The following is a 15311-nucleotide window of genomic DNA, read 5'->3' on the forward strand; positions in this document are numbered from 1 at the left end:
ATGTATAGTATATAATACTTAGATTAGAAAATTACATATCTTAGTATTTTCAAATGTTCTATTAAATTAATTTAATTGCTGATGACTATGTGATTTTGTTTATAATTATACGATTAATTGGTGTGCGGTTCTAAACTATGACGTGTGATTTTAGATAAATGTGTGTATTATTGAATATTGATACAATATATCAGTGTAGGCGGTATTCAGTGATTTAATTTTGAGAAAAATCTGTGGAATTAATGTATAAAAATATGTGAAAACGACGACCTTTTATTCGTCCCGTCTATATATGCATAACCCTTCAGTGCTGTGGAGTGAGCAGCGCGAGAAAGATGGTGAATATATCCTCCCCGTGAGCTTTTTATTTTTAATCTTCAAATATGACTGGATTTTGAATACCTAGTTCATCAAAATAATGTGAAATAATAAATTTTTATTCATGACATCCCCCCCACATAAAATTCCTGCTCACGTCACTATTTCAGTGTACCACACAAGTGGTTGTAACTTGTAAAACACTTTGAACGGACGTCACCTAGAAAAAATTAAAGCCGCCGACAGTTTGTATTATTTCAGGTAGAAAAAATTGTATACATATAAAATAATTTGTTATTACAAAACACAGGAAGTTAAAAAATTTAAACGATAATAATAATAGTTATGATAAGAACTTCATACTATGTACGCAGTCTTCGTAAATTTTTAAAACATTCACTGTCAATTATTATAAGTCATAATATATATATATATATAAATTTAAAAAAATTAAAGAATAGTAAATTATTTCAAGTAATTTTGTATTTGATAATATTTTATTTTCATATACAGGCTTTGTGAATTGTTATTTTTTTTTCGGTTTTTTTTCTTATATTTTTGTTTAAATGACTAGCACATTTGTTGAATTTCAAATATCTCATAACACTTCAGAAACTTGGATTAGATGATCCCACTAATTTATTGAATGAACTGTTCCATCATTCGCTAAAATTATTTGTCCTATACTCCTATGTAAATTATGAATCGTTTGGTTACTGAAATTCCAAATTTGAAGAGAGAATCTAAGTGTACCATACTTTCCACTAATATAATATGTTGAATCAAAATAAGATATTAATGAAAATAGTTATTGAATAAAACTAATAAAAGTTAAATATACCTACATATTAACTATTTAATTATTTAAATATTTTATTAATTTTAGAGTGTATAAGTTATATTCTACTGTCACCAAACACATGTCTCATACTAATTGCAATCATGATTCGCGTTCTTAAGTTTTGAATAATTTTATTTCATCTTGTAAAATATATATCCCGGTTTATTGATACCGTACAAACTACAAAGTGCCCGCGATCAGTTTTTACTAATATATTTTTACCGTACAAACAGTTCATCCACACAAGTAATATACAACCCATTTACCTAAATTTTAAAATGTATAAGAATCAATAAGTCTTCAAAAATGTACATTTTAAAAACTATTGCCGCAATAAATTGGAAAAAAAATAAATGTTTAGAAAATTTTTTCTTCAAAATATACTATAGTGATGCATTTGTTTATTATTTTATTTCCTATACACGTAATTTACGAAAACCCTAATATTAAATAATATATTACATTCTAACACTTAAGTTAAATTTATTTACTGTTCAGTATTCTAAATTTTTGATCAGGCTGTTGTTCTTAGCTTCAAAAATCAGAAAGTATACTCGTATAATATAAAATATTATGTTTTATATTATACGAATATAATATAGGTTTTATTCTATAAATTTAGTTTTAATTGTTTTGTAATCACCAAATGGACAATTATGATATACCCTGCTAAAACACACGGCTTAAAACAAAAGGTGAAAAGTCGCTGAATTGCATTTATTCCGAAATGTCCAATATATTATAAATAGTATACAATTTATTAAGTGGTAGTCACTGAGAATAATATCCCGATTTAACATAAGAAAACAAAATAATGAATAATGATATCTGTTTTTGATGACGATTGCTAACGTGTGTGTTACTGTGTTGAATTGCATTATTTTAACAATTTTTTTTTTTGTTTGTTTGTTTGTTTAGGCCTCGCTACGGAAAATCGCAGCAAATTGTGGCAAAGAAATAATGAACCAATACGACGCCGCCGAACTGATTGAACCGAGACTGTTGGATTCATTCCTTTTGTATTCATCAAAACAAGAGAGTTACGTTTAGATTTTTTAATTTTTGACGAAAAAATCAAATTTTCTCGTATCATACTATTATACTAGGCGTAAAAATATGTACCTACTTAATTTATTTATACAATTATACCTACGTATAGGCTATTGCTATAATGCAATGTGTATAATGTGCTACTCTATAATGTGCTTGTAGGTACATTAATCCTCTATAGGGTAGGTACTCTCTACCGAATGTGAATGAAAATTTGTTCAACGTAATTTTCGTAATAATAGAATACAAACCATTTGAATATGGTGGATATTAAATCATTATGATATATAGGTACCTGTGTACCTATAGTACTCTATCTAGTCCGAATCATGACAAGTGCCAACGTAGATGATAATAATATTTGGAAGGTACTATAGCATAATATATTTTTAATTATGTCCATATAGTTCTTTAACTAGTACAATATAATATTATTATGTATTTTATTTTTTTTATTATGGTATGCTTGTGTTTTTATTATAATGTAAACTTAATTATAAGTTAATTAAATTGCATTTGGATAACAAATACGGCGTAATCGTCATTTTTTTTTTTTTATATTCATATTAAATATTTATTTATATTATAATATTATAGAACATACCTATTTAAGTATAAGTACTTATCGTTTGTAAAAAAAAACCCTAATGGAATGCACCCAAGGGTTATTCTCACTCTATTATACCATTGTTAATGATTATTTTTGTGTTCTATAATAGATTTATTAAAAATATATATATATATTTATAATAGGTATATCAGTATATGACGAATTGCAAAATAAACATATAGTATATTATGTATGTTATATGAATGCATATTTATTATATATTAATGTTACCTGTAATTATTTATTTACTTTTTTTTATAACCTAAGACCTACTGAAAATTAATTTTGAGAAAACCTGTCATCCTATCACAAACCGAATCATCTGAATACGACCAACGCCAACGCCGGCTATATCATTTAAAATATTTTAGTGCACTTTAGCTCTACGCCTAAAATTAATAATTATCAAATGTGCATGAAGAATCGTAGGTACATTCGAAAGGTATACGAACAGGGGAACAAATAAGCAGTTTTATCCAAACAAATTACAGTGCCACAGGTTGTACGAGTAGTGTCGTCAAAATAGAGGGTACGAAAGGCATATAGAAAAATGCTTATTAAAATATGATATCATTTAAATGTTTGATTAATAGCAGGGGTGGATAGGGCTTTTTTTATGTTACCGGAAATTAAATTTAAGAGGCCAAAAGTTAGTTGCCTGCTTCGCTCGAAATGCATTTATAAAACAAGTGTAGGTCATAATTAATACTTTGGTTTTTTTTTCAATAAATCACTTTATAAGCAGCAACCTTATTAATAATAAAATTAATGTTAATTTTAGTTAACATTTATTTTTCAATACTCATCTACATAATTAAGCTTTCTAAATGATCTTGTAACATTGAACAATTGAATATATATTATTAGGTATACCTAATTTTTACATACTTAACTTTTTGTAATCAACTGTATTCTCACTTCCTTACCAATTACCACGATCATACTCTTACGATATCATTATAATACCATTAATACCTAATGAATATATAGATACTATATTATTATATTCATTATTCTGTATCCATAATGTACATGCTATAGAAAACGTACCGTCAAATGCTACAACTTGGAACAGTTTTGAACTTTAAGATTACATAACTTCTAAACCAAGATAACTGCAATTTTGAAATTGGTGTCAAGATTTTACACTTAGATTTTCTTTGACAACTTTATGGTTTTAAATTTTTTAGTGCTATCTAAGTATATTTTTTACATTTTTTATTTTTGTCTCAAATTGTATGCAGGGTGCTACAACTTGGATCAGTCTACTAAGAATGCTTAAAAATCATATTTCCAATACCAATTACAACTTAGGACAGATATAAACATTTTTTAAAAAGTTGTTATGTAGTAATCAAAAAAAAAAAAAATTAAAAAATATTAAATTTAACAAATGTCTTATATATTTATAGAAAAAAAAAAACAAAAGAAAAATTCATAACATACTTAAACTTATAAACCAGTCTTTTTTTAAAGATTAAATATATATTTTTTATCATATTACAACTAATTATATGTAAATATAATAAGTAATAAAAATATAAAAAAATGTTAGAGTATACACTTTCAATAGAAAAATAATACCTATTCTTTTTGGTTGTTTTTATAAATAAACCATGTGTCTATAGCACGTATTCAAATTTGAACAAGAAGAATACGAAAAAGAGAGAATTGAATGGGGAAGTTCATTGGCTTTTATGATAACCAACCTTGCATTGATCTTATTAAATCTAAGTTAGGTATACAGTATACTTGATCTTCCTGATGAAGAATGTCGAGTAAGCTATTTATTAATTTATTATGTATCATTAAATTTTATTGCTAAAATGTGAATTAATATTTAAGATACCTCAAGAATCAGATACATCTTGGACACAAAACCTAACTATAAAGGTACCAAATGTATTAAATGGGATAGGTTTTCAAAACTTACATTTGGTTTGTAAATAATATACTATAAAATTTGTTTTTTTTTTAACTTATTGTTATAATATGTTTAATAATATTAATTTTAAACCTGGAAGCACATTCACAATTAAGCATTTTGCTGGTGATATTGAATATTTGTCTGACGGATTTTTTTATGAAAATATAGACACAGTTTTTGAAGATCAAGTATGTATTTATAAAGAAATAATTCTTAACAATATCTCTACAGATATTTCATTTTATAATATATATTTATTTCAGGTTAATGTACTGAGAAATGGAAAAAATAGTATGTTACGTACAATATTTACGGTAGAAAGTTCTAATAAGTAATAATCGTAAGCTAAGTGTCCCAGATCGTAAAGCCAATACACTCTCACAACTCCAAAATCAGCCACAATTGGTGCAACTTCAAAACCTCGAATGCTGACGCCTATTAGATCAATCTGTGTAACTATAGGATCGCTTATACATTCTAAGCAAAATAAGAACAGTTTTAATCGTTTTGCTTAGAATGTGTAGGTGACATAAGGTCAAACTAATTCACAACAATCATTTAAAAATATTTATTTTATAAGAAAAAAATAATAATAACTAAGTAATATATATAGTATATTATATAATAACCCTTTAACGGCTTAAACGCATAAGTATTTATTTCATTATTAATTATATAGGTACCAACTACCAATTAAATAAACCGTTTTCAAATTGTATATGTATAGTTCGATATTAATAATAACTGTAGTGCTCGGATTTTAAATCATGTGCTTCTTTTTCTACATTTCAGATGAAAATCTAATTTTTTACATAAATTCGATTCACGTCATTCTGATATCTACCATATAAACCGATTTATTTTTACTTTTTTCGGCTATTTTTATGTAAATACATTTTTTTCTTTTTTCAGTTTTTCAGCTATAGTAACTATAATAATAGTAAAAAATTAAATTAATAAGAAACGTAAAAACCCAGAATGCGTACTAAATGTTTATATTGGATTATTATTGTTTTAAACATATCTATAGATTATCGGTCTATATTACATAATATTATAGACTGCAGTATCTATACAGTATACGGTCAGTACTCAGTATGCCGTTAACATCGATATCGACCACTTCAAAATTTAAAATTTAGTGTTGTAATAATTTGAAACCTCTGGTATGAATAAGGCACTAAATATATTTCTGTATTAGTGCCCTAGTATGAAGTATGTATAACTTCAGTTGATATAGAGAGTTCGTTTTCTACGTATAAAAATATTCTGTCGGACAATAATAGTCAGTTTCACTACTGAAAATCTAGGAAAATACATGGTATGTAGGTAGTTAATTTTTTTTTAATTTAAATACATTTGTTTAAATGTTTTATTCATTTTTATAACTAGTTCATGTTAATTTTTAGTCATGCTTTTTTTTAAAAAATAAATAGTTTTTTCTTTTGCTTTTTTAGTCGCTCATTATGCTTTAAAATCCGAGCCCTATAATAATAAGATATAACATTTAAAATATAAAATAAAAATACGGGTTATTTTTAATTGATTAGTTTAAATATTTTAGATTCTTAACTCTGTGAATTGTGATCAATCATCAATGTATTGATTTTTAAATGTGTGTTTTTTTGTTGTTTTCAATTTTAACCTCCTAAAATAAAAATAAACGCCTGTTTATAGGTAGTACATATAAACTTGTGTAATTATGTATATATATAATATACATACAGCATTTTCTCAAAATAACCGAGGTAAGAAAAAGATAATAAGATGACTAGGTACATTTAAAATTTGAATACAATAAGGTTGTAACTTTTAATTTGTTATTATATTATAGCTGGGTGTTTAAAATATTTAACAAGTTTAGACATAAAACATGATTTTTTTTATACGCACTTAATGCAAATTTTGATAAAACTCGTCAAGATTTCAAATAATATACCTAATAACTACAATATAAGTTACAAATTAATAAAACGTTCAATTTTAATAATTAATGCTTGACAATTTTAAATACTAAGTTCCTCATAAATAGCTAAATAGTTGATACTGAAATGTATATTAATATATTATTTTGTAATTTTCTTTCCTATAGATAAAAAATAACGATTTAAGTTATTTTGTAGTAATTAAAAATTATCATTTGTGAGGATTTGTATGACATTAAAAATATTTAGATAAGTTTTAAACCTATTTATACTGTACTACTAATAAATTAACTATTTTTTTAATCATTTATTTACTCAGTAATTAGAGATATGATGTGAGTAACCTATCCTAAATACCTGTGGCTCCATAACACAATAATTATGCACTGTACTTAACTGACTGCAGCTATGTAAATAAAAAATATAACTTTTAAAAAACAAAATAGATGATAACTTAAATTAAAATCACTCTTTTGATGACATATATGAGAAAGGATTTTTAAGAAATATAAAATAATAGAAGTATAAATTTTTTTTTTAAAATAGTTTTTATTTCAGTTGAAAGTTATAAAATGAACAAGTTAGTCAAATAGACCGAAACCCATATCATCGTCTTCTTCTTCTTCACTTTCTACTTTTTCTTCTTTCTTGGCTTCGTTAGTTGGAGCTGCACTTTCTACAGGAGCTGCAACGGCAACAGCAAACTTGGATGGATCCTGAAATCAAAATGTAGTGTTTAATATGTCTTCATCTAACATATTTCAATTTATTACCTTAAGATATTCCTTGAAAGTTGTAGCTTCTTTGAATTCAATTTCAGTTTCAGCAGCAACTGCAACCAAGTTCTTGAAACCATTGATCAACATATGAGGAGCAGATATAATTGTTGGATAGCTGATTGCCAAACATGCAGCTGTTACTTGAGAAACTCCCTATTAATAATATAATAAAATTATAAATACATGTATTATATTTTAATTTAATATTGATTGATACTTAAATAATGCATAACTAAAAATACAATGATATAAAATTAAAATGTGTCAACTGTGACTAAAAATGGAAATGAATAAAATAATACCGTGAAACCATTAGTTCACTCTTAAATACATTAATTCTATAATAAACCACTCCATCCAAATACAGAAATCAACAATGATTATTTTTAATTAAAAACTTCTATCACTTTACCCTAACTTTAATTTATTCTAAATATAATACAATATAATTTAAAATATTACCAATAATTTATTATTTCAGACAAATTAACTCAGATTTAAAGTATCAACATCACATCTTCTGTCGGGAAAAGAAGACAAAAAAAAGGTAAATCATCATTATTAATTTGTATTCAAAAAATGTATCTAAATTCGGTTAAGTATCTACTATATTACTAAATCAAATGATTATATATTTAAAATTATCATAAAAATAAAATAAAATACAAATTAATAGCTGTACATTATTATTGAGCTACATTGTATCATTTAAACAACGTATACTACAACGTTTAGATTAAACTAATTATAATTCATTAATCAAGAATAAAAACTTATATTACTAAAAATAATAGTAAATAAAAATATCACTTTCTAAAAAATTAACTCAGATTTTAATCATCAACATGGTATCTTCTGTCGGGAAAAGAAGACAAAATTAATTAAAATAGGAATCATCATCATTAAATTTTCAATCTGAACTATGAAATAGCGATGCACTACACTTGTCTCTCACAAAAATAAATCATCAAATTTGAGTTTAACAAAACAAATAATGGGTTATCACTTATCAATTTAAACATTCAAAGGAATGGACTTATTTCCAAGCTCAGTGTGGCACAATTTCCATTATAATATTACTATGTTAAATTCTTGGTAATATAAAATGCATAATTTGAAAAATTCAATTTAGTGCTGGTGAATACTAAATATTTGCACATAATATAAAAATTTAAACTTACTATTAAGAAAGTTTTCAATAAATCTTCTGGCTTGATATCTAAGATTTCAGGTTCAAAGATAGTTCCAGAATCATATACCATCTGTACAGCTAAACCATATGAAAATGGAGAAATATTCAACATGTTCAACAATGTTGCTTCAGAAGCTCCAACTTTGTCACCTTCTTTTAAAATATGCACATCATTCTAAACATTTAAAATATATTGAAGTGTAATGAATTGAAAATATTGTGAGTATTATTTTACTTACGATGATTTCAATTGTTCCCTTAGAGATTTTAGTTGGAATAGACAGAGCCTGGAAGAAAGAAGTTTTTTCCGGTCCAAGACCAGTGTTTTGGGCAGGAATAACAACAGGGCAAGGTGCAATAGCACCAGGACGAGCTGGAGCACGGACTTTGTTTTCCAAAAGCTTGTCTCTGATCTCAACCAAATCACTACGAGTGAAAACAAATCCAACATTTCCTCTAATGTGAGGCATGATCCTTAAATAAAAACATAAATAAATAATTAATAAAACATTAATATGAAGAAAACAATAATTTTAAGAAATTGTTATAGTAAATCAGACTGCCTAAAGGCATTTGACATCAATAAAGATCAATCCACATCAATGGGTTCAGCCATTTCTGGCTTTGACGTGTTAACGATTGATTTTTTAAGTCAAAATTATTTCATCACAATTACTATAACTATAATAAAACCTAACAATCAAATTTATATAATAATGTATAAAAAGAAGTTTCAGACTGCATTTAAGCATTAGATTTCAATAAGCTTTGTCCGCATCAATGGGTTCAGCCATTTCTGGCTTTGACGCGTTAAGACTCCACTTATTCAGTTAATATTTTATCATCATAAACAATATTAATTTAATATTTAAAAGTTGAGAATATTACTTTTCAAGAGATTGATTTCTGTCGATATGACCCTTTATCGCCTTCCTCATCATTGTATTCTTGCCCATCAGTACGACAGCGTTTCCACGAAGACTGATACGGATTTGCTGCATCTGTTTTGAACCCACATTGTCGGCTCCCACAATGAAACATTTTGGGAACTCGTCAAGTAAATTCTAAAAAACAAATGATTCATTTTAAAATAATAACAAGTTATTGTTTAGTTCAATGTACAACATACCACCAACTTCACAAAGTAGTTAGCTTTCCAAGTTGCTTTGTCCTCTCTACCCATCTTGTGGTGTAGAGATGTAAATACGTTTAAGAACTAAAAACCAAAACAATAAAATGTAGTTAATTTTCAATTAACATTATAACCGGCAAAAATATTTCTTATTTTCAAAGGTATAGGCATGCACTAAATATTTAAGGTTATGTTATGCTTACGACACGACTTAATTCATTTCCACTTTCTTTTTCGATCACATTAAAAAAAAACCCAATGGTAATCTCAAGAATACCTTAAAGAATTAAAAGATATTTCATTGCGGGAAATCAATTTGAAACAAAAACGAATTGTTTATACACAAACCATGTGCATGAACGTCAACCGAAATTCTCGAGAAGAGAGCAATCAGAACATTTGATCAACTCTAGATTGACTTGGTAAGCAAAGATAGTTGAATGAATTAAGTCGATGTTATAGTTTAGAGTAGTATAGAGTAATATTCAAAATATAATTAATACTTACCAAAGCGACACGCGTAAATAATAAAATTGACTACGGATTAAATGCTCCGTACGTCACGTTACGTTCTGAAAATGAGACCGCAATCGAGCCTCACTGCCTCGTGTAATGAAAAGAAAGATAGTGTTTGGGGGAGGGGATTGACAACTAAACAGATCTCATGGAATAATAAGTATATTTTTTACGATATGGAAAGTATGGTTAAATATTAAGGCGCGTATTGTTAAATTCTTAAACATTAACTAACAAATCAAAGAAAAATTATATTTCTGCAGGTAGTTAACATGTGAATTTTAATAACTATTAATAATATCATACATATTACATTGTTGATGCTTTAGAAAAAATAATGTAAATAATACACGCAAACATATAATAAAATATATTTACATGTAAAATATCAAAATGTATAATTAATGGTTTTTCACGTTCATCATAAATATTATATTATATTATGCACAACTATACAAATATATTGTGTAATATTTTATCTATTTTATCAATAATTAAAACAGTTACTTTTTTTCCTATAAATTCTTAAAATCAATTTTTTTTTTTTAAATTAAATTAATAATTCTAATAAATACTTCGATGACTTTAGACATTTAAATAACACATTTTCAATTTATTGATAATAGCTAAATTGTGACTTAATAATAATAATAAAAACAATTTTGAATTTTAATTAATTAATACAAATATTTTCGATACGTACTATCTAATAATATTATTAACTGATTTATTTTCAGTGTCAATTCACAGTTGATGTTTTAACAATCTTGAATCTACAGCACAGTTTCTAAAAACTTAAAATCGAAATTTATAATATGTTGTAGAGTGTAGAGCAGGTATACTGGTATACAAAAATTATAATATATTTGAATTACAACAAAATATTTATAATTCTTCGTTTAAAAATTATATATATTTTCTAGAGTTATTGATCCCAACATGAACTAAAATAATGTATTGAAGACTGAAATACCTACCTATATACAGGTTACGCGTTAGTACAGTGGTTCCCGACCTTTTTAGTTACGAGAACCACAGATTTCGTAAAAAAATCTTTGAGGCCCAGTAGGCTCACTAATAGCATACTTAAATAGGTACTTACCTATTCATATGCATATGATATATTTGTATAAAACTACATTCAAACGCTGTAGTTAATATTGATTAAATATTATTATAACTAGAAAAATAAAACAATATTATTGTAAATATATTACCTATATAATAATTATAATAGTATTTTATATTTTATAGTTCAGGGACAAGTACCATGTTGCTCGTGAGTCTTGGCCCACAGGCCACGAGTAGGCCACTTCGGTGAGGCCCATGGGTTACAAAAAAAAAAAAAAAATAGGTAGTGCAGCAAATGTGTCTATACTGTGGGCGTGGCTCTATCTATTCTGTGGTGTTAGGAACTCATCAGTCATCTCAAGTAGTTCTCAATTAGATCTTAATTCGTGGTCATCACTCATCACCTAATATAATATCTATCGGATAATAGATAGAGCCACGCCCACAGTTTCATTCATTTGCTGCACTACACTGTGAGCTATTCGGGAATTTGAACTGTTATTTGTTGAAGACAATTTCATTTTAATGAGAAAATTTCTTGATCACAGACACCGAGTAGTATTTTTTCCCCCAGTTTTATCGGTGCTTATCTTCTCGGTTCATGGATATCATAGTGGTCCCTATTAATCCCTAGAACCAAGGTGGATATATAATATCCACCTTGCCTAGAATAATGATTAATATAAGACCGTGGTGGTTCCAAGGCGTTTATTGAATACACCTTGGGTGGTTCTTAACAACAACATGATATTATTATTGCGCAAATATGCCAAGTCAGCTTGCAATATTTTTTTTCTCGATTCGAATTGGCTTCAAATAGTTTTCAAATAGAGTTTAGACATTGAACTGTCAGTTATTGTAGTTGTTGACTTCAGACTTGTAACCCTATCCATTAAAGAATGAAGACGATCCATCACTGTAAAATGCATAGACATAGTTAATAGATTGTTCTGTGTTAATTTAGGTCTATGGTGAAATGCCAAGTATTTTTCTATTCCATTGATGATTTTTTTTATTCTTATCAATATTATTATCTATTGCAATTTGTTTTGTGCTCGTAGGTACTAAATGTATATGTTGTAGTAGTAATGTAGTTTTATATTTTATCATAATTATTAAACCCTAATTCGCTATCATTTAGTTCAGAGTTCAGATTCTAAAAGTTGAAAGTTTTTATACAACAATATAAACAGTATGTTGTATGTGTGTATAGCATAATGGCATATTTGTTTTAAATGGATTATGATCATAACGTTTTTTTTTTTGAATCGCATACAAATTAATTGATCAGCGTTTATACATACCACGTATTCTACCGACTACCGTTGCCACATACTAATGTTGACGTTTTGTTGATTCGTATAAAATACACACAGTTATACACACCAGTAAACGTAAACGAAAGAATTATGGCACCCAAAACGTCGTCGGCTACACTTCGTCTGAAACAAGACTACGTACGACTAAAAAATGATCCAGTGCCATATGTAATCGCTGAGCCAAATCCGTCCAACATATTGGAATGGTATGTCCGCGGGAGTTCATAATTATCCACCAAATCATTTAATGAATTGTGTGTTTCATTCAGGTACTATGTGGTAAGTGGACCTGACGATTCGCCGTACGCTGGTGGTTATTATTTGGGAAGGCTAGTTTTCCCAAGAGATTTTCCATTTAAGCCACCCAGCATTTACATGATCACTCCTAATGGCAGGTTCAAAACAAACACTCGTCTGTGTTTGTCTATAAGTGATTACCATCCAGACACATGGAACCCGGCATGGAGCGTATCTACTATACTCACTGGATTGCTTAGCTTTATGGTAATTACATAGAGCAGCGGTTCCCAACCCATGGACCGCGGCCCACCTGTGGGCCTCGATCAGCACGGTACTGGGCCGTAAACAATATAATATTATTATATATATCTTTGTTTCATACTTATAATATTTCTGGTTATAATAATATTTTATCAATATTAACTATAGTATAAAATAAGTGTACGGTATCGAACATTTGAGGGTTGAATGTAGTTATATCTCATATACCTAATATATATTTTATAATTATAATATGTATATAGGTGTGCTATTATAGTGGGCCCAAAGATTTTTTTACAAAATTGGTGGTCTGCACAACTAGAAAGGTTGGGAACCGCTGACATAGAGATCCCCACATACTGCAACAGTTGACGTAAAATTGTAAAATATAGTATACCTTGGTAAACGAAAATAAAATTTTACCGTTACTGATGTGTGTGGACCTTAAATTATTTACAAAAAAATAAAAGAACATATTCTTATTACATATTATTTTCTTTCAATGAACCTAGCTGGAAAACAGCCCAACAATGGGTAGTATAGAGATGACTGATTACGAGAGGCGGCAATTGGCTGCTCAAAGCTTAGAGTCAAATGTACGAGACGAAAATTTTTGTGAACTATTTCCTGAACTTACCATGGTAATAATTACAAATATGCCATTATGCCTCATCTTGCAAGCTCAAGTGTTAAAGTATACATTGTTTAGGCACACACATTCTTCACCATTAAGTGTGTTTTGTACTCACTAGTGAAATTTTGTACTCAAACAATGTAAACTGTTGCACATGTGGTTGTAAGACAGACTTTAGTATGTTATTATTACTAATTGTTATTTGTTACTTACAGACAATACAAAAAGAAATCGAAAAACGAAATTTGGCTAGAGCTAATGAAGAGCAATCACCAAGTATGGATAGTAGCCAACCCGAAAACAATGTTCTTCACTCTGTTGTTTACAATAGTGTTGTAGTAGTTGGCTTTGCACTATTCATTTACTTGGTCAGATATGTTCTGTATAACATGAACATTGAGTGAAATTTCCTACTCATTCCCTTTATTTTAATAAATTAAATTAATTTTAAGTTTTAAACAAAATATGAGTTGTAGTCATATTGATAAATATTATTTAATCACACATTGAAAATTACTGGTTACAACAATTATTTATTTAAAGTATTGACTGAATGAACAACAGTTGTAATCCTAAATTTTTTTTTTTATCATCTAAGATTTTGAAATTAACTAAGGAATTAAACAATATAACTTCTTTTTCTTTTATATTAGATAGTATGTATATATATATAAAAAAAATACAATTATTGCAAAATTCTACTTAGTAATCCTAAAATTGTATTTGGTCTATTCATTTATTGCACTGTAATATTTTGCAGTTGGTCTGATTATGTAATATAAACACAATTTGTACATATTGCAATTGTTTTTACTATAAATGAATTGTTATTATTTTTTTTTGTTTTATATTTAATCCAAATGTTTGAGTGTTTGGAATAATTGGTTACTAGTTTTTTAATGTCTCCTGAAATATTTATAATACATATATATATTTTTTGTTGTTGATTTTTTAAGATAATTTTTTATTTGCTGAAAAACTGTATTTGAATTAATAATTGTTGTGGAAAGAAATTTAGTCCTATATTTATATATATAATAAATTACATACATTTTTTTAATTTAAATAATTTTAGCTACTTCGTTTATACTGTATGAAATTTTTTTACTTTAACTCCTATTAGTTATATTCCTTTCTTGCAACTAATATATCAAATATTGTTAATTAATAATAAATAAGTACAAGAAAAATATGTTTTATTATATAGTATATACGGACGGCAAATGCTTTCAGTAAACTAATGAAAATAAAATCTACAAAATAATTTCAATTTATTTGTAAATCATAAAATGAAAAATAATTTTTTTAACTTTTTTACCAAACAATAGATTAAATTATGAAATATTTACAGTCTATCTCTCTGTGAGCCTTATATATATAAAAAAAAACAATAAGGAAATCTCCATTATTTAGGAGATATTACTATGGGTAAAACAGTAAATACTAAATCTTGATAGGACATCCTATATGTAATTGAACCATTAAAATACTTGTAT

At 27.0% G+C, this 15311-nt stretch overlaps 3 protein-coding genes across 3 annotated transcripts in view; 2 read left to right on the forward strand and 1 right to left on the reverse strand.

The window, feature by feature from the left end:
* The window catches only part of LOC114131471 (protein inscuteable homolog), a 35207-nt gene extending 32148 nt beyond the window's left edge, over nucleotides 1-3059 (forward strand). The window contains exon 10 of the mRNA XM_027996696.2: nucleotides 2078-3059. Within this exon, the coding sequence (XP_027852497.2) occupies nucleotides 2078-2209 (132 nt within the window). The 3' untranslated portion in view covers nucleotides 2210-3059. The remainder of the gene's footprint in view (nucleotides 1-2077) is intronic.
* A 4141-nt stretch (nucleotides 3060-7200) lies between these two features.
* On the reverse strand, nucleotides 7201-10433 carry LOC114131473 (60S acidic ribosomal protein P0). Its single transcript, XM_027996698.2, has 7 exons — nucleotides 10282-10433; nucleotides 9772-9858; nucleotides 9531-9706; nucleotides 8882-9116; nucleotides 8632-8817; nucleotides 7445-7603; nucleotides 7201-7387 (listed from the first exon to the last, which is right to left on the reverse strand). Exons 2-7 carry the CDS (start codon nucleotides 9823-9825, stop codon nucleotides 7253-7255), a joined length of 945 nt encoding a protein of 314 aa, XP_027852499.1. The 5' UTR covers nucleotides 9826-9858; nucleotides 10282-10433; the 3' UTR covers nucleotides 7201-7252.
* A 1998-nt stretch (nucleotides 10434-12431) lies between these two features.
* LOC114131472 (ubiquitin-conjugating enzyme E2 J2-like) lies at nucleotides 12432-14884 on the forward strand. Its single transcript, XM_050203568.1, has 4 exons — nucleotides 12432-12886; nucleotides 12950-13184; nucleotides 13694-13822; nucleotides 14031-14884. Exons 1-4 carry the CDS (start codon nucleotides 12771-12773, stop codon nucleotides 14217-14219), a joined length of 669 nt encoding a protein of 222 aa, XP_050059525.1. The 5' UTR covers nucleotides 12432-12770; the 3' UTR covers nucleotides 14220-14884.
* The last annotated feature ends 427 nt before the right edge of the window (nucleotides 14885-15311 follow it).

Source organism: Aphis gossypii, chromosome 3 (assembly GCF_020184175.1).
Source record: "Aphis gossypii isolate Hap1 chromosome 3, ASM2018417v2, whole genome shotgun sequence".
NCBI classification, from domain to species: Eukaryota; Metazoa; Arthropoda; class Insecta; order Hemiptera; family Aphididae; genus Aphis; species Aphis gossypii.